This window comes from Microcaecilia unicolor, chromosome 1 (genome assembly GCF_901765095.1).
Source record: "Microcaecilia unicolor chromosome 1, aMicUni1.1, whole genome shotgun sequence".
Taxonomy (NCBI): Eukaryota; Metazoa; Chordata; class Amphibia; order Gymnophiona; family Siphonopidae; genus Microcaecilia; species Microcaecilia unicolor.
In genome coordinates, this window is record NC_044031.1 from 610,078,375 (window position 1) to 610,104,271 (window position 25,897).

The 25,897-nt window shown below is 42.9% G+C and overlaps 1 protein-coding gene across 1 annotated transcript in view; it reads left to right on the plus strand.

The window, feature by feature from the left end:
• The window catches only part of ADGRB1 (adhesion G protein-coupled receptor B1), a 474,869-nt gene that overhangs the window by 320,448 nt on the left and 128,524 nt on the right, over nucleotides 1–25,897 (plus strand). The window contains exons 21-23 of the mRNA XM_030190012.1: nucleotides 34–137; nucleotides 13,196–13,298; nucleotides 14,310–14,460. Of these exons, the coding sequence (XP_030045872.1) occupies nucleotides 34–137; nucleotides 13,196–13,298; nucleotides 14,310–14,460 (358 nt within the window). The remainder of the gene's footprint in view (nucleotides 1–33; nucleotides 138–13,195; nucleotides 13,299–14,309; nucleotides 14,461–25,897) is intronic.

Genomic DNA, 25,897 nt, shown 5'->3' on the forward strand with positions numbered 1-25,897 from the left:
CAGTCCAATACATTTCTTGTCTCTTCTCTGCAGAATTTGGAAAAGGGGCTGGTTCCCTCTGTCACTTTGATTGTTGGCTGTGGTGTCTCCTCCCTCACGCTTTTACTTTTGATAATCATTTACGTCTCTGTCTGGAGGTAGGAACATTGCTTTTATGAACTATTCATATTTGTAAAGTGGAATGAGCGTATTGGAAGAGTAATGGAGAAAATATATCCCTATATATAATGAGGTTGATATTCAAAATGACTTCACCGGTTAAATTGCCTGTGCGGGACTATCTGCTGATATTCAGTGGCATTCAAACGGATGGTGCCTCTGAAAATCCCCTCTAACCGCCTAAACTGAAACTGGCTATGCTGTGGGCAGTCTAGGGGTGAACTCTGGACGGATGCATCACTGATCCGGTTAAGTGCCGATATTCGTCACTTAATTGGATAAGGAAACTGTACAAATTGGACCACATAAACTCAGTCCTATCTTTGTCCAGTTTCACTTACCCGGTTTAAGGGCTGAATATTGGAACGTAGAACTACTGCCGGCCCGACGTGGGTGCCAGCGGTAGTTCCGCCCCCACTGTGCACCGTTTCCAGTGCTTTGCAGAATTGTTCCGCATTTTTTACTGTAGCAGTTACCCGGCGGTAATTGGTTGCCGCCAGATTAGCATGGGAGACCTTACCGCCACCTCAGTGGGTGATAGTAAGTGCTCCCCTTGAAATGGCCATGCGGCAAGTGCGAACTTACCACACAGCCATTTCTGTTTTCCACCTTTTTATCCACTGTGGTAAAAGGGGACTCTACACGCGGCAAAAACATGCACCACCGCTAGCGCAGGGCCCCTTTTACTGCATCTTAGTAAAAGGGCCGCTAAATGAATAAATCTTGTCCATTTGCACATACTCAGAGTTTCAATACCCCATGCCCAGACGTGGTCCAGAATTAAATATCCGGGTGCTAAAAAAAATCACTGACCACCATGGTCTGAATTTATACACCAATATTACGAAAATACAAAAATACAAAAATGAAAATAAAAAAATCAAGTGTGCTGTTTACCAATGAATGAATAAAGTCCAGAAAGTCCCACTACAATTTAACTCATCTTAAAGCTTTACATGCATAGTCCACATTTAACCAACTTCACAACCTCCATAACGAGGTGCCACTGCGATTCAACGTCTTTCAATTTTAATTTTTAATTTTATTAAGTGTGTTCATATATTATTTCAGAAGCAAACCCTCTTTTTCTTTGGTCCCCATAGGGATGCTTTCTAATCATGACACATCATTTTTCATCTTTACTATCCCCCTGATTAACCTCAGCAATTAGTCATAAATATCTTTTCAAAATGAGTTTGGTCTCAGGACAGATATCAAGGCTTTAGTCTTCCAGGTGCACTATGGTTGTAAATTCCCAAGCTTTCCAAGCTGACACAGATTGTGTTTTACTCATTAGTTGCTTTAGGAAAAAAAGGAAATTTGTCCTATGGAACTGGCTCTTCTCAGTTTTACTTATGGTTTATTGAACTTGAGATACCGTTCTTCATGGAAATATAGCAGAGCAGTTCACATCATTAAGGGACCCTTTTACTGAAAATGGCCTGCAGTAGTGTAGACACGTGTCTTGGGCGCAAGCAGAATTTTGTTTCAGTGCACCTGTAAAAAATGGCTTTTTAAATTTTTTTTGCTGAAAATGGACGTGCGGCAAAATGAAAATTGCCGTGTGTCCATTTTGGGTCTGAGACCTTACTGCCAGCCATTGACCTAGTGGTAAGGTCTCACGCGGTAACTGAGCAGTAATAGTCTACGCACGTAAAATGCTGATTACCACCCAATTACTGCCCGCATGCCAAAAAATAAAAATATGCGTCAAAAATTAAATTACTGCAAGGGGCACGCGGTAGCCGAGCAGTAACTCAAAATTGACATGCGTTGGGCGCATGTAGGCGCCTACGTGGCTTAGTAAAAGGGCCCCTAAATGAAAAGTGATTAGGCAAAAAGAATGCCACTTTGGTAAAAGAAAAGAACAATGAGCAAAGAGACAGGAATTGTCAGACTGCTTCAAGCTGTCTTCCCCAGCCTCGCTGGATGATATAGAGTAGACCTTCTGGTATAGATAAGTCTTGAACATTGTTTTAAATTTCCTGAATGATGGTTCTGTACACAATGCTAGACACATGAAATTCCAGAGCAGGGGAGCTTTACAGAAAAATGCACTCTGACGTGTTGATTTCAAAATGCAACAAATGTACAAATGGAATATGCAACTGGCTGTCATGCAAAGGGTGAAGTGGTGTTTGTCAGGTATACATGGTATGACAGTGGCTAAATATGGGGGAATACCAAGGTGCAATACTCTATGAGTTATTGTAAGAATTTTGTATTTGATACAGGATTAGATGGGAAGCCAATGTTGTTTCAATACAGGAGTAGCGTGATCTCATCTCTTTTCACAGCAGAAATTATATTCCAAATTTCAAATTATTTTCACATGAATGTGACAGAAATGCTCTGTTTTACAGGGGTTAATTCACTTCTGAGCACTTTTGTCGCATTCATATGAATTTAGAAGCTTGGAAGATTTGGAAGTTTGCAACCATGTTCCACCTGGAAGACTCAAGCCGTGATATCTGTCATGAGGTCAGACTCTGCTTGAAAAGATATGTATGAATAGTTTTTATTGAGAGGGAAAGTTAAAGAAATGTGGTAGATGTGTTAGTCCAGTTAAAAGAATAATGGGAATGAAGGTGATACATTTTTATTGGACCAACACAGCTTCACACTACTTTATCCAAGATGGAAGACGTTGCATATAGCTCTATGAGAAAACAAATGAACCAACTTACCGAAAAGGAAACAAAGCTGAACATCTACCTTTACTTTACAACATGCTGCAAGAAGGACAACGTCATCCCCCAAAAGATTTAAAATCAAAAATCCTTTGGCAAAAATTATAATATATTTTGCAACTGGTGAGAAAGGACTTTTAAAAAGCTGGGGGACCCTTTTACAAAGGCACGTGAGGGCTAACGTGCAGGTAGCATGTGCCCAATTGGCACTGCCGCCAGAGTAGCGTGTGCGTTCGGCGGTAATTCAGATTTTCACACATGCCAAATCCCATGGTAGAAAATAATTTTCTATTTTCTATCACGGAAGGGGAGGGGGGGGGCATTCCTGGCGGTAAGCTGCAGCATGCCCACATTGACGCGCCAGAAATAGGTGTGCCCTACTTTTAGTATTAGTACAGGACCATTTCCCGGCTCATTAAAAAATAGCCTTTTTCCCAGTTGTGGTAAAAAATGGCCCAGCACGCGCCTAAATGATGCCCCCACAATACCGCAGGCCACTTTTTACCGCGGCTTTATAGAAGGACCCCTGGGTTTCTTATGACATTAATCATACAATTCTGCTTTGTCACTTTCTGATCGCCCACCTATCTCTCCCTCTGTTCTCCCTCCTTCTCTCTACCCCTCTTTTCTTCCTGAGACTTTTATTGGAATTCTTCGATGTTTTACTTACATATTCTGATATTTGTCATCTTTTCCTCATATTGTCCTGACATGAAGAAGGAGGTTTTGGCCTCTGAAAGTTAATCAAAGATTGTGTATTTAGTCCAATAAAAAAAGGAACTGTAAAAAATCAGTGAGTATGGTGATTAGAAGGCATCCTTATGAGTATCTAAGAAAAGAGAATTTGTTTCTGAAATAATGACAAATTCTATAAATGGTGCCTTAAAAATTGATGCAAAAAACAAAACAAAACACGAGGTTAGCGTGAATCTATAAACTACGCCTAAAGTTAGGCGTAGTTTATAGAATATATTCGCCATTCTTATGACTAAAAGTTAGGCGCATCCATTTAAGCCACCTAAAATCAGGCCAAAATACCTGCGCTTGTTAGGTGCAGATCGAGTGTATTCCATAATAGTGCGTATAGTTTTTTTAAATGCCCACAACCCTCCCATTCCACACCCATAACCACACCCCCTTTTTGACTGCACGCATTAGAATTTACTCGCACTGCTTTGTAGAATATGCCTAGAAAGTTGTGTATCTAAATTCTAATTAAAGCCAATTACTGCTACTAATAGGTTGTTAAGCACCAATTATCAGCCCTGATTGGCTTGTTAATCAGTTAAGTTGTGTGTGCAGTTTGACCATGTGGCCAAATTAGCACGCACAAATTATGGCGCCATATATAGAGTTTGGGAGATACTGAATAAAATTCAAAAAAAATTCAGAGAGATGCTGAACTGTTCTGATATCCATTTATAGTAAATATGTATGAAAAGGTTCAATTTAAACTTTGTGTTGAGTTTGTGCTTGTTATTCACCTAAAATAAATATTGGGCCCCTTTTACTAAGCTGCGGCCCGAGCTGGCGTCAGAGCGTGTTTTTGACGCGTGCCGAGGCCCCTTTTTACCGCAGCGGGTAAAAGGTAGGTCATTTTTTTTCAACTTTAAATTTTTATTGAAAATATTAATACTGTGCAGCAAAACAAACAAATAACAGTCCATTGACACAAATTGCCCTCAGCTGCCCCCAATGGAGTCATCTGTGGTGAAGTATATAAAGCATCAGTGTGTGTCCTGATATAAGAGAACGCTTATAAAGTTCTCAGTAGATGGTATTATACATGTGAAAGATTGCATAGAATGTACCCAGCAACATCGGATAGGTGTTGGAGGTGTGGGGTGCATAAGGGATCCTTTTTTCACATTTGGTGGACATTCACAAGGATGGTGGACTTTTGGCAAGGGGTGGTGAAAGGGTTGGTTAAGTTGACAAATACATCATAGGTCTTTCTTTTTTTGAGGAAATGGTCGTGTGGCAAGTGAAGCACTTGTCGCATGGCTGTTTTTTGGGAGGGGAACCCTTACTGCCACCCATTGAGGTGGCAGTATGGGCTCCTGCGCTAACCCGGCAGTAATGGGCAGCGTGCGGCACTGTCCGATTACTGACAGGTACACACCGCTGAATATGATGGCATGCTGGGTGTAGGAAGTACCACCGGGCTGCTGTGGTAGCCCGGCGGTACTTCCTTTTTAGCGAGCGGTAAGCCCGCATTGGGCTTACTGCCGCTTTGTAAAAGGGGCCCATTGAGTTCATTTGACTACGTTGTATTAAGATGATATGAGAATCCAAAATTACATATTGGTATTCATTGAAAAAGTGTTATACCCTATCATGATAGGCTGCTGGGCCAGTGTAGATATAGATTGATTAGTGATCATATGTCATAGCACTTATTCGTGCAACTTTTCTCTGACACATTCCTGTGCAGAGTATTAGTATGAGATTTAAAATATCAGCTCCTAGCAACACTGTTTGAACTGTGACTGGAGAGGTAACAGTTACTACATGTCATTAGGGAGGGTCTTTTACTAAGCCGTGATAGCATTTTTAGCTCGTGAGTAGAAATCAGCTGGTGGTAAATGCTAAGACGCCAATTGGGCATCTCAGCATGTACCGCCAGCTGATTTCTACCATGAGCTAAAAACGCTACCGTGGCTTAGTAAAAGACCCCCCCCCCCCATATTTGCTACAGAAATATATGGAAATCAGTGCATATGTCAAAAAAGTACACCAATACACTAGGCAACACTTAAACATATCATTTATCTAAAGTTGTACACAGGAAAATAACTTGTGTTTCTAAGGACTTGGGATATCTACTGGCATTTATTGCAAGTGTTAAGAAGGGGTGGAGTGTTAATCAGTGACGTAGCCACAGGTGGGCCTGGGTGGGCCAGGGCCCACCCACTTAGGGCTAAGGCCCACCCAGCAGTAGCACATGTTTAGCGGTAGCTGGTGGAGATCCCAAGGTCTGCCAGCTGAAGACTTTCCCCTGATAGTAACAAAATTCTACTCTCCACAATACTAGCACTTGTGCATGCCTGCTGCAGACTGCCAAGGTGGAAAGAAGCATTTTCCTGCCAGCTGAGATATTTTTTTGGTGGTGGTGGTGGTGGGGGGGAGAACATTTGGTGCCCACCCACTTCTTACCTAGGCCTAGGCTACGCCCCTGCTGTTAATTGAGATGACAATTGGAGGCAGGAGGTGCAGGTCATGTGGTGTTGATTTTTAAGTGAAGATGGGCAGCCTCAACCAATCGCCATACAAGCAGCGGCATCATCTGAGTCTCTGTTGATCAAATTGCCCATGCAGAAAATGGGCAACTGGTAACACAGTTCCTGCTTTTCCCTGCAATGGTGTTGTGGGGGAAGATGAAATGAAGGAAATCGCCACATTTAAGCATGTGTCTGAAGTTTACTTACGTTTATAATGGATCAGTCGCTGTCCACAAACGTTCTTAGTTCACTCTTTCAAGTTTGAAATTACATTTTGATTTTTATATTCAGAAGCCAGGAGAGGGTGTATGTCTGAATTTGTGAATATGACATTAGTTTGATGGTTTGATTTCATTTATTCTGTTTGTTATTGACCTGTCTCATAAGATTTGGATAATATGTATTTATTTATTAATGTGTTCATTGTATTTATTTATTATGGTTTTTGTTTTTTAATGTATACTGCCATTTGGATCAAGCCATTATGGTGGTACAGAGAACCAGCACCAAAAATGAATAAAGCATTTTAAAAATACATGACAGAATAGTAGGGAAAGATGCGTGAGAGTAATGAATTCTACCCTCCCACGCCCCTTCCCAATGTGCCAAAAAGTCACTGTAGCTGTTCTGAGTCTGGACCTTTAAAGGTGGAGCCACTGTTATATATGCAGGGGCTCATGGCAAAAATATAATCAAGGAAAGGGGAAATGGGACTTGATATACTACCTTTCTGTGGCTTTTGCAACTATATTCAAAGTGGTTTGCATTGTGTATAAAGGTATTTATGTTGTACCTGGGGCAATAAGTGACTTGCCTGAGGTCACAAGGAGTTGCAGTGGGAACTGAACCCAGTTACCCAGGATCAAAGTCTGCTTCACTAACCACTAGGCTATTCCTCTACTCCAAGTGACCCAAAACTCAACACAGCAGGCTTTAGGTAGGTTTGGGTCGCCTGAAGCATGGGGGCCAAGTGCAATTGCCCTGTTTACATCTCTCCAACTCTACTTAAAGGTGTATAGTGTAGCAGTGTGTACAGCAGCCTAAGTAATTCAGGTTACATGCAGGTGGCCAATCAGTAACACCAAAAATATTATGCCAGAGTAGCAGTCAATATAATTCTACTATGTTATTATATTCACACAATGTGGCAAACTCACACAGAAAGATCAACTATTTCACTATTCTGTTTTGAACAGCTTTTTTTTCTTTTTAATTGTCTTCAAAAAGTGGTGCACCATTATTCTTGGTGTTAGTTCAGTTTACAGTTTATTAAATTTTTTTTCTCTACTGCTTTAATAAGAACTCAGCAGCTTACAATACTAAATAAAACGAGACAATGTTCTGGTTACTTCTGTTTGGGTTAGTTCTCCATTTCGTCGCATAGAGTTTTCTGTTTAGGAATCAGTTTTGTACCAAAGCAAGAGCCAAGTGTTAAATTTGATGAGAGGTAAATTAACAGTGTCCAGTTGCTCTGAACACAAAACTAGTGTGCAGGGGTGAATTGACCCTTTGGGCATCTCAGTATGTGCCACCAGCTGATTTCTACCGCGAGCTAAAAACTCTACCCCCCCCCCCTATATTTGCTACAGAAATATATGGAAATCAGTGCATATGTCATAAAAGTACACCAATACACTAGGCAACACTTAAACATATCATTTATCTAAAGTTGTACACAGGAAAATAGCTCCCCCCCCCCCATTCGCCACCACTGCCGCCGTAGACTACAGCCCCCCACCCCAACCCTCAGTGGGCCCTCCCCAGTCCCACGTTGAAGAACCCTGGTGTTCTAGGGGTCCCTGCGGGGGCAGAAAAGAACAACACTCTTTCCTACCTGCTGCCGCTGTTTTGCCCGGCGCCTCCTTGTTTTAAAAATGGCTGCCAAGACCCTCTGCAGCAGTTTCATGAGACTGTCGAGACCCACGAGACTACCATGGGAAGTCTCGGTACCCATTTTGAAAATATGGCGGTGCTGGGCAGAATAACTGTAGTGGGCAGGAAAGAGTGGGGTTCTTTCCCGCCCCTGAAGAAGCCACTTAACCACCAGGGCCCTTCAAGGTAGGACAGGGAAGGGTCTACTGAGGCTTGGGGGACTATAGTGTGTGTGGGAAGGGGTTGGAAGCAGAGGTGGCAGCTTGCTGGTAGGGGGACTGGCGACAGCAGAACAGTGAGAGTGGGGCGGAGGGCAGTGGCTGGGGGGCACAATGATCCTTACTGCCCATGGGGCCCAGGTCACTCTCAGTCCACCCCTGCTACCACAGGGTGCCTGAGTACAACCTGAGGTAGTACCTTTTATCCTGTGGTAAGCATGCACTAGTGTATACCGCAGATTATTAAAAGGACCCCTTAGTTTGTTAATTATGTTGCTTTAACATTTGATGCATCTCTGACTCCTGGCATTTTCCAGGACATGTTTGGATTGTGAGCTGCCAGTAGAGTTTCTTGGGAGAAAAAAGCACTAGGGTTCATCAGTAGGCCTGGAATATACAATCAAATTGCTAAATGATGGCAGGCTCAATGGGCAACATCTTGTTACGAGGGTTACCACTTTACCTCAGTTTAACCAAATTGATCCAGACCTTCCTTTAGGTATTGCTGATTTTATTCCCCCCATTGATTTTCCTATGAAAGTCAACACTACACATCCAGATATGCAGTAGGCCAAAACCAGGAGTGGATCAGCTTGTTGGTTAACCTGGGATGAAGTGGCAACCTTAATATCATTTTAAGATTGGGGGAATATATCTGAGTGGGGCTGACTGCTAACATCTTGGCAGGTTGAGGTTCATGGGTTCAAATCCATGCATACCCGACTAAACCATTCATGCTTAAGGGGAACAGAAAACTGAGGAATAGTTATAATTGAGCAATAAAAGCGTGTTTCTCTGTAAATTGAAGAAGACAAAAACAATTCACATGATTTGTTTTTGACCTCAGTCTCTAAAAGTATTGAAAAGGGTTTAACCAGGCAGGAAAGGCTCGTGCCCAGTTAAACCCCACTGAACAAGCCAACAGTCAATATTCAGTGGCAGTTAACTGGTTAGTGCTGCTGAATATGTCCTCTAACTGGCCATCCCCTAAACGGATGGGTTAGGGTCTGGCCTGGAATGGAGTTAGGGCAGAACATTATCAGTCCACTATCCAACTAAGTAACCACATAAGATTAGGACAGCAAAACAGCTGCCCTAACTTTGTGTCAAGTTAACTGGGTACTGGTCTGAATATCAGCCTAACGTGTTAAATTCTGGGTCAGCTGACATACCCGGATAATTAGACCCTGGGGATTTATGGTCCCATTTCCCTTGGGAGAAATCAGCCACAGGATGTGTAGGAACATTCAATTCCCACGGACAACGTACAGACAAACCAAAGAGTAGGGTAAACAGGCTCATCCAAGTGACACAAGAGAGACACCAAAAGTCTTGTATCCAAGGTTTATTAAAAAAAAGACACCAATTTGACTCAACACAGTGGCCGTGTTTTGGTGCATAGGCGCCTGCCTCAGGAGTCTGCAAATTTGGTGTAAGCTATTCTCTATTTTCAATCCAATTTTGTGTTTGTAGAATTGAAAAAAGATGCTAGGCAAACATATTTCAAGTGAAGAACATTCAATTGAAACACAGGAAAAGGTCTACCGACAAAGCTTCACTTGGCATATGGTTTGCCTAGCAACTTTTTTTCAGTTCTACAAACACAGAATTGGGTTGAACATAGATAACAGCATTCACCAAATTCACAGACTCCTGAGGCAGTTGCCTATGTTCCAAAACACGCCGCTGAGTCGAGTCATATTGGTGTGTTCGTTTAATAAACCTTGGATACAAGACTTTTAGCATCTCCCTTATGTTACTTGGATGAGCCCATTTCTCTTGGTACATGAGACCACAGAACCCTGAAGAAAGGAATAAGTGTCCAGTAAATAAGAAGATCTTTTCCCCTTTTTCAGTTATGAAATTATTGATGCCTTGGAAGCTGCTATGTTATATGGGTATTATAAATAACTAGTAAAAAAGGCCCGTTTCTGGAACGAATGAAATGGGCGCTAGCAAGGTTTTCCTGGGAGTGTGTATGTTTGAGAGAGAGAGCCAGAGTGAATGTGCAGGTGTGTGACAGAGTGAGACTGTCTGTGTGACAGTGTGTGTGTGAGAATGAGTGTGTGACAGGGCCCCCTCCCCTGTTCCTAATGGCCCTCACCCCATTCCCTCCCCTCCTTTTCCTCCTCCTTCCCACACTTTGGGTTCCTTAAGGCTTTCAAAAGTCTATGTACCCCCGTGGCCCTAACGCCCAGTATCCGGATACCTCACCGCTTTCCTCCTCACCCCTTCCCCAAGATGTAATACTTTCACGTCCTTCATATTTTTTTAAAAGTGTCCAAATGCCCGGCATTCAGATTGTGTTCCTCTCGTAAATTTTCATTTCTTTCATTCATTCAGAACTTGCCCCCACCCCCCGAACATTTTTGGTTCCTTCAGTCTTTTAAAACTCTCCTATGTACCCTGTGTGCTAATGGCCAGCATTGAGATTGTTTTCCTGTCCCAAATTTGCATGTCTTTCAGTCATTCACAACTCCCCCCCCCCCTTCTCCAGTTTAACACTTTCGTTTCCTTCAGTCTTTTAAAACTCTCCTATCTACCCTGTGTCCTAATGGCCAGCATTCAGATTGTTTTCCTTTCCCAAATGTTCATGTCTTTCAGTCATTCAGAACTCCCCCCTCCCCCCATTTAACACTTTCGGTTCCTTCAGTCTTTTAAAACTTTCCTATCAACCCTGTGTCCTAATGGCCAGCACTCAGATTGTTTTGCTTTGCCAAATTGTCTGTCACTGATGTCACTGAGGTCAGTGCGTGCCTGCCTAGCAGACCACTTCCGGCAGGCACAGTCCCAGGCACATCCTGTTGGAGGTGAGAATTATTATATAGGATGTTCTTGGAGTATTTGTGTATGTGTGACACCATTTGTGGTATTGTTGCGAGGAAGCCAAACCAATTCCACCCAGTTTTATTTTCATCCAACATGGCAGCTCCCATGTGACCTTAAACAATTTACCAAATAAAAACTTCAGCGCAGGGCGTAACAGACCTGGCTGAACAATTGGCTTGTCCTGCAAAAAACTGATTTGCTCCAATTAGAAAATGCAATACATTATCTTCACTACCAAGAACATGCAAAGTTGGGCAGAGTCTACAGTGTATTTAGTGTCCCCTGCAATGTTTTCAGAGTAAAATGACAGTACATCAGAGTACAAAATACTCTGCTAAAGGTAATGCATATTGGGCATAGTGCACTGTAATTTTGTTTAGCATTGGTTACTCTGGGGAAATAATGTACTACATATGGCCCCCAATATTCAAAGCTAGTTAACCAGCCAGACATGATGACCACTGACAGGTTAAATAGCATATCGGCACCTGACTTCAGATATTCAGTGGGAATAACAGATTATCTCCTGCTAAATATCCATGGTTAGCGGCTACTCGCTAGCTGGCTATATTGTGTGACATAGCCGGTCAGGTGCAGATATTTAGCGCTTAACCAGCTATGTTCAGCAGTTAAAATAAGCCACATAAATAGCAGGCCTGTCTTTGACCACTAAGAAGTTAACCGGTTAGCGCTGAATATTAGTTTAACCAGTTAACTTTTTAGTGGTTAAAAAAACCTCGGATATTCATTGCCAGAAACGGTCCAACATTGAATATCTGGGTTTAACATTGGTGGTGGACAGCAAAAGCACTGCTTATCTTTTCTATAGTGCTACTAACCATATGCAGTGCTCTACATATTACATGCAGGTACTTTCTCTGTCCCTAGTGGGCTTATAGTCTAAGGTGTTTTTTGTACCTGGGGCAGTGGAGGATTGGGTGACTTGTCCAGGGTTATAAGGAGTTGCAGTGGGAATTGAACCCAGTTCCCCAGGATCTCAGCTCACTGTATTGACCATTAGGCTACTCCTCCATCCATGTAGGTTTATTGGTTTCCAGCTTGCCTGACTTTGCTTTGAACACCCACATGTCAAGTTGGCCATTGTTTGAATCCACAGCACAACTTGCATTTTTGAGTAAAATTTTACATTGCCTGTCAGGAGACTTGGCAACATTTCTTGTTCTTTGGATTAACAGTATACCGGCAGTCATAGACCCTAGTGGGAGGGTTCTAGTGTGTAATGCTTTGTCAGTGACATTTAGCAACCAGATAAAAGTGTTGGGACTACCACTCCTTGGGGGGGGGGGGGGGGGTATCGAGCCTTTTTTTATAATGCTGATGATTGTTAGTACAACTGGTACTGTAAGTGAGATGCAATCTGCTTTGAGTACTAGAGGGATAATATCATTACCCCTTCTCTTCCCCCCCCCCCCCCACCCCACAGTGGGCCTGATGTCTTACATTGAGATGACATTGAGTGATAGCACACACTGGAGTCCTTTTACAAAGCGGCAGTAAGGCCAACACGGGCTTACCACTCGCTAACAAGGAAGTACCACCAGGCTACCGCAGCGGCCCGGCAGTAGTTCCCACCCCCAACGCGGTCATATCTGGTGCTACAAAAATATTTTTATTTTTGTAGCACCAGTGTGTACTTGGCGGTAATCAGGCAGTGCCACATGCTGCCCAGTTACTGCCGGGTTAGCGCGGGAGCCCTTACTGCTACCTCAATGAGTGGCGGTAGGTGCTCCCCCCCCCCCCCAAATGGCTGTGCAGCAAGTGCTTCACTTGCCGCACGACCATGTCCTGAAACAACCAAAGCCCTGCCTTTTACTCGCTGCAGTAAAAGGGGGCCTTGGCATGCGTCAAAAACAAGAACCGATGCCAGCACAGGCCCCCTTTTGCTGCAGCTTCATAAAAGGGGCCCTTCATTAACAAAATTGTCCAAAAGAAAAATATAGATCAAAATGAAAAAAAAAAATCCCAAAACATTGAGAGCTAAACAAAATTGATTTTACTTTTAGTATGCTGGCATGGACAGGAGAAAAGGGAAGGTGAATCAGTGTTAAACAGAATGGGAAGTGGGGAAAGAAAGAACTCATTCAGCAGAAGATAAACCACATTAAAAGATATTTGTGTTGACAGTTATATGGATGAAACTCACTTCAAGCCTGTAATATATTTTTTTGCACTTCTCTCTCCTTAGGTATATCCGTTCAGAACGCTCAGTTATTTTAATCAACTTCTGCCTGTCTATCATCTGCTCCAATGCTTTGATTCTGATTGGCCAAACCCAGACCAAAAATAGGGTAAGAGACTGTAAAACTAATCAGTTGGACTCTTGTGCTTATCACGCTAAAGTGCAGTAAAATCTGGGCTTAATGCATTTTTTTTTGTTTGAACAATTTTTTGTGTAAGAAATGCAGAAAAGTACAAACATTATATTGTAAAACCATTCAGCAATTTTCAGAAACCTTATATAAACCCCTCCCAACATCCCAAAGCAGAAAACACTCCACGCAGGACCAAATATGACAGATATCCTGAAATGTGATTGAAATCAATGCATAGAATAGGCCATGTACTGTTAGTATAGTCTAAAATTTGGACAGTCAAAAAATGTACTACTAGTCTTTAATTTTTTTCAGCGAATGAAATGATTTACAGACAAGAGTTGTAATATGACAGGAAAAAGTCGGAAAGCTATCCATTTCAACTCCTAAAAATTTGGAGCAAGATTCAAAAGTAAAGGAATCCGATGCAATTTTAAAAACTTTGTGGGAATCCAACATTATAAGGAAGTCTCATGAAATGAATGTATTTTATCCCACTGTCCCTGCTGTCTTAGCCATATCTTGATGCATAATGATGGGAAGAACGGAAACTTCCTTGCCAAATGACTTTTTCAAGGTCATACATGTCAGAGTCATTAGGTCATAACCTGAGAGTTGTCAGTTTTCACCGCTGTATGCCATGATTGTTGTGCTGCAGAGTCCTTACTGGTGACTCTACTACTTTAGAGCATAAAACTAATGAAGTTTGTGGAGGTGAATACTCAGTTGATAGGGTAATTTGCCTTCCTTTGAAGGTTTCACCCTCACATTGAGGGTGAATTGACAAGTATGATTTCCATTGGATGAGCAGTGAAGCCTATATTCAGTCTACTGTTATGGCAGTAATATCTCAATAGTTTAACATAATGTTTGATAGTTAAGAAGAAACAAACTGTTTCAGAAGGTTGGGGTGGGAAGAGGGAATTTGTTTCCATTCTTGTTATTTATATACCCTTTCACATTTATTTTTCCTCTTACCCTTCCCAGGTAATATGCACACTGGTAGCTGCTTTCTTGCATTTCTTCTTCCTTTCTTCTTTCTGTTGGGTGTTGACGGAGGCCTGGCAATCTTATATGGCCGTGACAGGGCGACTTCGCAATCGGATCATCCGCAAGCGTTTCCTGTGTCTTGGATGGGGTGAGTCTACCATTTTATTTATTTATTCAGACTTGCTATACTGCCTTTGCTAATGTGTAGTTCAAAGTGGTGTACAAATTTAAAAATAAAATAAAACACGCAGAAAAGGAACTACAACTTAAATAGGAAAGAACAGAAATAAAGAATAGACAAGGCACAAACCAATAGGAAAAAATCGAAAGGGACGCCCAAGTTTTGTTGAGGATGTCCTCGCAAAATGTCCCAATGGAGGGGCAGGGAAACCCGTATCATCGAAACAAGGTGGACGTCCATCTTTCATTTCGATAATACGGTCGGGGGCGCCCAAATCTTGAAATTTAGGTCGTCCTTATAGATGGTCGTCCACAGACTTGGTCGTTTCTGATTTTCAGCGATAATGGAAACCAAGGACGCCCATCTCAGAAAGGACTAAATGCAAGCCCTTTGGTCATGGGAGGAGCCAGCATTTCTAGTGCACTGGTCCCCCTGACATGCCAGGACACCAACCAGGCACCCTAGGGAGCACTGAAGTGGACTTCATAAAATGCTCCCAGGAACATAGCTCCCTTACCTTGTGTGCTGAGCCCCCTAACCCCCCCCCCCTAAAACCCACTACCCACAACTGTACACCACTACCATAGCCCTTATGGATGAAGGGGGGCACCTAGATGTGGGTACAGTGGGTTTTTGGTGGGTTTTGGAGGGCTCGCTGTTTCCTCCACAAACGTAATAGGTGGGGAGGGGGATGGGCCTGGGTCCGCCTGCCTGAAGTGCACTGCACCCACTAAAACCGCTCCAGGTACCTGCATACTGCTGTCATGTATGACATCTGAGGCTGGTCATAGAGGCTGGCAAAAAATATTTTTAAAGATGTTTTTTGAGGGTGGGAGGGAGTTAGTGACAACTGGGGGAGTAAGGGGAGGTCATCCCTGATTCTCTCCGGTGGTCATCTGGTCATTTCGGCCAACTTTTTGTGCCTTGGTCGTAATAAAAACACGACCAGGTAAAGTCGTCCAAGTGTTTGTCAGGGGCGCCCTTTTTTTTTTCATTATGGGCCGAGGACATCAAAGTGTTAGGCACGCCCAAGTCCTGCCTTCTCTACACCTCCGATACGCCCCCTTGAACTTTGGCCGTCCCTGTGACGGAAAGCAGTTGGGGATGTCCAAAATCGGCTTTCGATTATACGGATTTGGACGACCCTGGGAGAAGGAAACCCATCTTCCCATTTGTGTCGAAAGATGGGCGTCCTTCTCTTTTGAAAATGAGCCCTATAGTGAAACATCGAAAAACACTTAATTCAAGTTGTGAAAAAGGCTTGTTCAAGAAGCCAGGATTTAAGTAGGGATTTTAATTTCTTTAGGGGTGGTTCTGCACAGGTAGTGGGGGGCAGAGAATTCCAAAGGGCTGGTGCTACAAAATAGAATGCTTGATGTCATGTAGATTCTAGAATGGTTTGTTTTGGGTTAGGGAGAACAAGACAGTGGTCATTAAATGAACAAAGGGAGTGAGACAGACAGTAGGAGATAGTGAGGGATGAGAGATAGAGGACGCTGATACAAAGGGCTTGGAAGGTAAGCATAAGAACTTTGAAAGTGACCTGTTGTTCTAATGGAAGCCAGTGGTGTGATTTAATAAGAAGAGAATTATGGTCAGATCAATGTGCATTACAGAGAAGCCTCATAGCGGTGTTTGCATTTCTTTAATAGTGAATGGTTACAGCCTAAATAGATAACGTTACAGTAGTCTAGTGTCATGGTGATAGTGACAGGATCAAGGCTTGCAGTGTGTCGTGATCTAGATAACGTCAGATAGAATGTAACTGTCACAGGTCAAAGAAACCAGATTTATGTAACTTGGAAATTTGAGCATAGAACGATAATTGAGAATCTAACAGAACATCTAGATAGCTACCTAGATAGCGAAAGGATTCCACCAGAGAAATTTGAGTATCAAAGAGATGCAAAGGGAGGCCGGAGGAGGGAATCCGCCAGAAAACCAACAAGCTACCGTTTTTCACTTGTTAAGAATGAGCTTATGGTTCCCAAGCAAGCTGGAAACCGTGTTCAAACAGTCTTGGAGTTGGGAGATAGAAGGTGAATAAGGATTTGTGGGCCAGATCAACAGAATATCATCCGTGTATATGTGACAAGAAACACCAAAGGATGTTATTTTATTTATTCATTACAAGTATTTATAAACCTCCTATCTTCAGTGAGAAATGGTCATTCAGGTGGTTGGCCATTAGACTCGAAGGTGGCCTCCATCCTCATCCTTGGAGACTCCAGGCTTTGTAATGGGACTGCCCCAACTTGACATTTCGTCCTTTAGATTGTAAGCTCCTTCGAGCAGGGACTGTCCTTCTTTGTTAAACTGTACAGCGCTGCGTAACCCTAGTAGCGCTCTAGAAATATTAAGTAGTAGTAGTAGTAGCTTACCAGTATTGTGTGGGATACTGGTATATTTTAGGATGTGCAGAGCCTGCCAACTAAAGAAAATTATTTTAAAAAATTGGAGAGATGTCGGGAGAAGGAATTCATGGCTATTAAAGATAGAAATATAGACAGAGGAAAGGGTGTCACAATATTGAAGTGGTCACTTGTGTCTGGAATTCCTTTTCAGGATTTGAATTCTCTATAGATGGTTAATCAGAAAGAATATCCACAGATCCCTCCTACCTTCTTAGCACTGACCACATCACCTAGCAGTGCACTTCAGCCTCTGCTTCTTCATAGATAAGAGCACAGTTCACGCCTGTCACTCTGGACATGTACAGCAGGCATTTAAACACATGCTTCTACAACACATTCTACGCAGCAACCCAAACAACATATCCTACTGTTAGTCCCAAGCTGCATGTGTTTTAGTCCTCTTTCAGGAATATTTTCACCTGGAAGGGTAGCAGTTGGACTAGCATGATTTCAGTCCACTTTTCTGGCTTCCCTTTCTACTGGAATCCACTCTCTTGCTTCTCTGTCTGCTGTTACTCCGATTTTTAAGAAGGGTTCCAGAGGAGATCCGGGAAATTATAGACCGGTGAGTCTGACGTCGGTGCCGGACAAGATGGTGGAGGCTATTATTAAGAATAAAATTGCAGAGCATATACAAAACCATGGACTGATGAGACAAAGTCAGCACGGATTTAGTGAAGGGAAGTCTTGCCTCATCAATCTAATGCATTTTTTTGAGGGGGTAAGCAAACATGTGGACAATGGGGAGCCGGTTGATATTGTATATCTGGATTTTCAGAAGGCGTTTGACAAAGTGCCGCACGAAAGACTCCTGAAGAAATTGCAGAGTCATGGAATCGGAGGTAGGGTATTATTATGGATTAAGAAATGGTTGAAAGATAGGAAGCAGAGAGTAGGATTGCGTGGCCAGTATTCTCAGTGGAGGAGGGTAGTTAGTGGGGTCCCGCAGGGGTCTGTGCTGGGTCCGTTGCTTTTTAATGTATTTATAAATGACCTAGAGATGGGAATAACTAGTGAGGTAATTAAATTCGCCGATGACACAAAATTATTCAGGGTCGTCAAGTCGCAGGAGGAATGTGAACGGTTACAGGAGGACCTTGCGAGACTGGGAGAATGGGCGTGCAAGTGGCAGATGAAGTTCAATGTTGACAAGTGCAAAGTGATGCATGTGGGTAAGAGGAACCCGAATTATAGCTATGTCTTGCAAGGTTCCACGTTAGGAGTTACGGATCAAGAAAGGGATCTGGGTGTCGTCGTTGATGATACGCTGAAACCTTCTGCTCAGTATGCTGCTGCGGCTAGGAAAGCGAATAGAATGTTGGGTATTATTGGAAGGGTATGGAGTCCAGGTGTGCGGATGTTATAATGCCGTTGTATCGCTCCATGGTGCGACCGCACCTGGAGTATTGTGTTCAGTACTGGTCTCCGTATCTCAAAAAAGATATAGTAGAATTGGAAAAGGTACAGCGAAGGGCGACGAAAATGATAGTGGGGATGGGACGACTTTCCTATGAAGAGAGGCTGAGAAGGCTAGGGCTTTTCAGCTTGGAGAAGAGACGGCTGAGGGGAGATATGATAGAAGTGTATAAAATAATGAGTGGAATGGATCGTGTGGATGTGAAGCGACTGTTCACGCTATCCAAAAATACTAGGACTAGAGGGCATGAGTTGAAGCTACAGTGTGGTAAATTTAAAACGAATCGGAGAAAATTTTTCTTCACCCAACGTGTAATTAGACTCTGGAATTCGTTGCCGGAGAACGTGGTACGGGCGGTTAGCTTGACGGAGTTTAAAAAGGGGTTAGATAGATTCCTAAAGGACAAGTCCATAGACCGCTATTAAATGGACTTGGAAAAATTCCGCATTTTTAGGTATAACTTGTCTGGAATGTTTTTACGTTTGGGGAGCGTGCCAGGTGCCCTTGACCTGGATTGGCCACTGTCGGTGACAGGATGCTGGGCTAGATGGACCTTTGGTCTTTCCCAGTATGGCACTACTTATGTACTTATGTACTTATGTACTTATGTCTGCCTCCCTGGCAGCCTCTTCATCTAGGAAGAGACCGTTCTAAGTAAATATTTTATAAACCTCACTGGGATTCCCCAATTTATTATTATCTTCCTCTGTTGTCAGTTCCGTAGTCCTAATTAGCTTTAGTTTAAGTCTCTGTGAAGCTACAATTCCCAGCAGTCTTTTGTTCTCCAGCACTTTCTTTCTAAAAACAACATTATGTCCTTTCTGCTTCTTTCTCCTCTGGAGTTTTGTTTACAGTGTCCTCTTTATCTCTGGCTAGTTGCTTTCTCCCCATTGCTGAACTTTCTTGTTATGAGAAAAATACACTTCATCGGCTGAGACTTGCTGTTTCTCCCTCCCATCTTTCGTCCACTCTTTTTTTTTTCAAACCACCTTCATTTGTTTAATTTTTCTCTTTCCTGTCTCCTCCCTTTTTCATTTCTATCCTTTTCCTTTTCATCTTCCTTCTTGGCTTACCCTTGTTCTTTACCCTTGCCTCACTTTCTTTTAAATTCCTTTCTTGGGCTCATCATTTTAGCAAAGGGCAGAATAAACAAGATTGAAAAATGTTTCCATAGCAACAAGGATTTCTGTAAGTAAATTAACTTTGCCAGCAGTGCAGTTTGCAGCTTCTCCCTGCCTCTTCCCTCCTGGCATGCTTTATAGCAATGTAACTGGTAGACTGGTAGTGAATACGGTAATTTGACAGCTGGCTTCTTTTTATGACCCCCCCCCCCCCCCCTTTTTTTACATTTTCCTTCCAGATCCACCCTATTCTGGGCCTGTGCTACTCACCTTTCCTCCATGAATTGAAATTTCACCTTTGAATCAACCTGCAAGGCATAGGTGTGGCTAGGACACAGGCAGTAACATAGATATGTTACTTAAAATAAAACTCTGTAGGCAGATAAAGACCATATGGCCTATCTAGTCTCAGAGCTGTCAAGAGAGCTGACCTCCCATGCGGGAGATTTAGGACTCGCCCTACCCTGCCCACAACTCCACCCCACCTGCTCATAATGCCACCCAACCCCACCAACAACTTCGCCTAGCCTTTCCCAAAGCGGCACCAGCGGTACACTCTGCTTCCAGTGGCAGCAAGACAGACCTTCCTAAAAGGTCATTTCCTGCTGCTGTGGGACCAGCAACAGCAGGAGATGACATTTTAGGAAGTCTTCTCCTGCTGTTGCTGCTGCTGCTGCTGCTGGAAGGGGAGGCCGCTCAGCAGGAGATCCCGGCTCCTCTGGGGAATGCAGGAGATGACCCATAAAAGCAGTAGATTTGGCAGATCTGCTGCAGTCTGCCCAACCATGTCATCTACTCTCCCTATCACTTCCTTAGAGATCCTGTGTACTTGTCCCAAGCTGTCCTGAAATCAGATACTGTTTTTGTCTCCACCACTTCCACTGGGAGACCATTCCATGAATTCAGCACCCTTTCCATGAAGAAGTATTTTCTCAGGTTACTACTGAGTCTGTCCCCTTTCACCTTCATCCTATGCCCGCCTCATTCCAGAGCTTCCTTTCAATTGAAAGAGACTTGCCTCTTGTGCATTTATGCCGCATAGATATTTACATGTCTCTATCATATCTCCCCTCTCTCTCCTATCTTCCAAAGTATACATATTGAGATTTATAAGTCTGTCCCCATACGCTTTATGATGACCACTCACCATTTTAGTAGCCGTTGTCTGGACCAACTCCTGTTTATATCTTTTTGAATGTGTGGTCTCCAGAACTGTATACAATATTCGAAATGAGATCTCACCAGAGTCCTACACAGAGGCATCATCACCTCCTTTTTCCTACTGGCCATTCCTCTCCATATGCACCTTCTAGCTTTCACCGTCTCCTTTTCTACCTATTTGGCCACCTTAAGATCATCACATATGATTACACCCAAGTCACGCTCCCCTTTCATGCACAAAAGTTCTTTACCCCCTAAACTGCACCGTTCCCTCAGATTTTTTGAGCCCAAATGCATGACCCTGCATTTTTTAGTATTACATTTTTAGCTGCCAAATTCCAGACCATTTCTCTAGCTTTGCTAACTCCTTCCTCATGTTATGCACACCATCAGTCACTTTAGAGCCCATATCAAGGGCACTCAGACGGTCCCAATGCTCAGAAGCAAATGTGGGTGCTTGAGGCTATTTGCGCCAGACTAGCGCCCACATTAAATAGCGCAGAATGCTCAGAAGGCTTGAGCATGGGAAGCAACGAGTGTGCCAAGGATTATGCAAGGATTAGTGCAAATAGCATGCTAATGTAGTCAAATGGATGTAAATGAGGTCATTTCCTGTTCCCTCCTAATGCTGATTCCGCCCCCTGAATTCCCCCAACATAGCCAGCTTTGAGAACGCCTAAGTGCTGAATATTAATTTAAGCGGTTATGTGTTAAATGGCTTAAAACTTCATAAATAAATAAAAATAACTGGACAGGGCCTGGTTTTGAATATTCAGGAATAACTCCATCGATGGTAAGCAAAACGTTCACTGCTGCCGGCTGAATATCAGGCCCTTAATTTATGACTCTAATGCTGAAAATCAGTGCTAAGCTCCTACGTTCTTTTCCCTGCCCTAAATACATCCCCATTAACACCCACCTTTTATTCTTCTAAATGTAAGAATCTACTGAGATTTTAAGTAAAATGTATGCACTCAGCCTTAGTAAATTTTCAAAGAGGCCAATTTATGAGCATAACTCTCAAAGTTAAGAGCATAAATCCTTTGAATATCAGGCCCTTAGATTACAATACACTGTGGCTCAATATTCATAAGTACATAAGTATTGCTATACTGGTACAGATCGAAGGTCCATCAAGCCAAGCATCCTGTTTCCAACAGTGGCCAATCCAGGTCACAAGTACCTGGCAAGATCCCAAAAAAGTACACTTTATGCTGCTTATCCTAGAAATAAGCAGTGGACTTTCCCCAAGTCCATTTTAATAATGGTCTTTGGACTTTTCCTTTAGGAAGCCATCCAAACCTTTTTTAAACTCTGCTAAGCTAACTGCTTTACCACATTTCCTTGTCAACGAATTCCAGAGGTGTTTTTTTTTAATTTTATTTATAACAATTTAATTTTACAAACACTAAAATAACTTGCCAGAAATACAGACAAAATAATACAAGAATTATTTCAATCAGGTAATTCTATACTCTTCCTTAGACCACAAAATAGGGAGAGAAAATAGGGAGAGTGAAACAAGACAAGGAGATCAATTAAACAACAGTAAACAAAGAAAATGTGGTATTAACCTGATTATCCCCAGTTATTATTTATCTGAATCATTATTCCACATTGATCGTCTGGTTGGCTTCTTCAAACCCAAAACGGTGTATAATCAATTTATTTCGTTGGAAACATACTTATTGTCCAATATTAGTGGAAATAATACAACTGATTTCATTTTTTCTCTTTTAAAACCAGAAATTTAACAATACAAACACTTGAGTCTCTAATCCAATTCCCACTGATTAAGGTAATCCCAGTATCACAGACTTCACTCCTTTTGAATAAATATACTAAGAAGAATCATTTCAGAGGAAACAACTTTAGGAGTCATACCCGGAACTCTGGGAAAACAACAATCTCGATATTAATCATCTGTAATAATATTCATTTTGTTCAAATTTTTCTGGTCTATTATCTTCAAAATCTTAACCATTTCCTACTCCTGTAGAACTTCATTTGCCGTATCAATTTTTCATTCTCAAAGGATTCGATTAGATTATCCATGTGGCTCACTAATAAGATTATATTGGAAGCAAACTTATTTACTACCACCATTAGGTCCTGGAGCGCCTTCCAGATGATATTCAATGTAACCTCCACGGAAGCCAAAAACTCCAAGCTGATAGCTCTTGCGGGTTTAGGAGTGGCACCGCCGACACGGGTTTCAGCTGTAAATGACTTCCATTTCAGCATACACTCCTAACTCACTCCTCCACTCCTTTGGACATGGTGGTTAAATGATTCGGGAGCGATGAAGTTGTTTCCAGGTCCAAGAGCATTGACGCTCCTTCGCCGGCACTAATCAAAGGACTCACCAACCCAGTCATCTGTGGGCAGCTGGTCACGCAGCGGTCCCACACTTGCTGCACAGGGGACAAAACGCTGGCCATCGGCAGCTGACCCCTGATTGTCCCCTTGCTCTCAGTTAAGGTAACTGCAATTGCAGAGAGGAAATTTCAAGTAAACAAAGACAGAACTTCAGAGGTCAGCTGGGCCGTTGAGCGAACGAGCTTCAGGTCACCATCTTTCCACTCTCCCTAGTTCGGTCACTCTTTGTCTGGTTTCTCCTCAGAGGCCTGTCTGATATGGGTAACCCTTCAGCATAGCCCTCTGAGTCATTGAAACACAGAAGCCCCTGCACCACTACAAGCTGGTGTCCCTTCGGAGGGGTGAATTCCAGAGTTTTAAAGAGCTGCAGTGGGAATCAAACCCAGTTCCCCAGGATCAAAGGCTACAGCACTAACCACTAGTTTTTTGCTGTCTGCCACTGGTGTTAAACCCAGAAATTCAATGGTGGACCATGTCCAGTAGTGGGCACTGAATTTCCAGGCTTCCGGAGCCAGCTAACGCATAACCGGTTAAGTGTGATATTCAGTACTTAATCGGCTATGGGGCATTCCATAAAGATAAGACTGACCTTTATCCAGTCCTGTTTATGCAGTTGATATGGTCAGTTAAGTGCTGAATATCAGGCCAAGGGCTGGGAATGACTCTGCCCTGGAACACCTTCAAAATATCTGGTTTTCAGTTTGGCGCTAAGTGGTCACTTTCAGTGGCACTAACCAGTTAAATCCTGCTGAAAATTAGTGGTTAGTTGTGAATAGGCAATTTAACTAACCAGGAGCTGTTTCTGGCCTGTTAAATCACTTTGAATACCAACCCCTCTATTAATAATACTGGAAAGCCGCCAGTTTCATTTGATTTAGGATTTCATATTTAATTGCTTGCCTTTTGAAATTAAATTGTGTATTACGTTCAGGCACCGTAGATAGTTCCCTGGCCCCTGGGGCTTACAGTCTAAGGGCTAGGTTTACTAAAAGGCAGTATTGTATTACCACATGCTAACTCGCATTATATACACTATTTAGTTCTGGTTCCATTTGATGCAATGGAACTTGTTTGCTAATAATGCAGGTTCATGGTGTTAATACACGTTAGTAAAGCTAGAAGTTTGTAGCTGAGGTAATGAAGGGTGAAGTGACTTATCTGAGGTCACAAGGCGGTTCACTAAGACAAGTGGCATCCCTGTTTCTTAGCCCACTGCTCTAATCAGTAAACTACTACTACTTATCATTTTTATAGCATTACTAGATGTACACAGTGCTGTGCACTTGAACATGAAGAGACAGTCCCTGCTCGACAGAGATTACAATCTAATCAGGACAGACAAACAGGACAAATAAGGGACATACTTAAAGTAGGAGTGATAAAACAGACATGGGTACTGAACAAGTGAATAGGGGTTAGGAGTTAAAACCAGCCTCAAAAATTTGAGCTTTTAGCCTAGATTTGAAGACGGCCAGAGATGGAGCTTGACGTACTGAATCAGGAAGTCTATTCCAGGCATATGGTGCAGCAAGATAAAAGCAATGGAGTCTGGAGTTGGCAGTAGAGGAGAAGGGTACAGATAAGAGAGATTTACCCAATGAACAGAGTTCCTGGGGAGGAGTGTAGGGGGAGATAAGAGTGGAGAGATACTGATGAGCTGTAGAGTGAATGCACTTATAAGTCAATAAGAGGAGTTTGAACTGTATGCGAAAACAGATAGTGAGTCAATGAAGTGACTTGAGGAGAGGGCTAATATGAGCATAGCGACACTGGCAGAATATAAGTCATGCAGTAGAATTGTGAACAGATTGAAGGGGAGAGAGATGGCTTAGTGAGAGACCTGTGAGAAGTAAGTTGAAGTAGTCTAAGCGAGAGGTGATAAAAGTATGGATAAGGGTTTTGGTAGTGTGCTCGGAAAGGAAGGGACAACTTTTGGTGATATTATAGAGAAAGAAACAGCAGGTTTTAGCAGTCTGTTGGATGTGTGCAGAGGAAGAGAGAGAGGAGCCAAAGATGACCCCAAGAGTCATGGGTTTGATATACCTCCTTTCTGTGGGTACAACCAAAGCGGTTTACATATACTACACTGCAGGTACTTTTTTCTGTCTGTAGTGGTCTTACAATCTAAGTTTGTACCTGGGACAGTGGAGGGTTCAGTGATTTGCCCACAGTCACAAGGAGCTGCAGTGGGAATCAAACCCAGTTCCCCCGGTTCTCCACCCACTGCACTAACCATTAGGTTACTCCTCCACTGTAGAGAGGAAATCCATGGACATGTTTTATACAAGTTGACACATACAACCTGCGACATAAGAGGCATGTGGCAGGCATTTCCAGGCAGAGAGGAGGTGGCAAGAGATTACTTTTACTTTTCTATGAAATGGCAGGAGAAATCCATGGACTTTTACTTTAAAAAGGGGATGAGAGCTTCATGGTGAAGAGGTCTGTTATATGAGGACCTCGGCTGGCGGGGGTTGGGGTCCCCCGCCAGGAAAGGTAGCAGACGGTGACGGCGGGTTGATGGCGGGTTTGCAGCGGGAGGGTGGGTCGAGAGGGTCATCAGCAGGGGGGTCCAGGGCCAAATCCACACCCCACATAGCTACGCCCCTGGTGTCCAGTCTAGTTTGCATCCAATATATTTTATTTTAATTCCCATCTTACTGTCTCCTTGTTAGGCACTGGAAGTTAACTGCAAGTAATCTGGAGTGCAGAGGGCATGGTTTAGTGTTAACATGGTGCAGTGTGCATTGATTAGATGGTTATCTGTGTACTTTTTGAGATTGCATTAAACATGCACTGCAGCAACCTTGAAAGCATGTTGGGAACGTTGTACTCATGTTGCAAACTGTCAGCTAGCCTGAAAACAGGGCCAGGTCTGAAGACAAAAATTCAGCTATCCCCCTGGGGAAGGA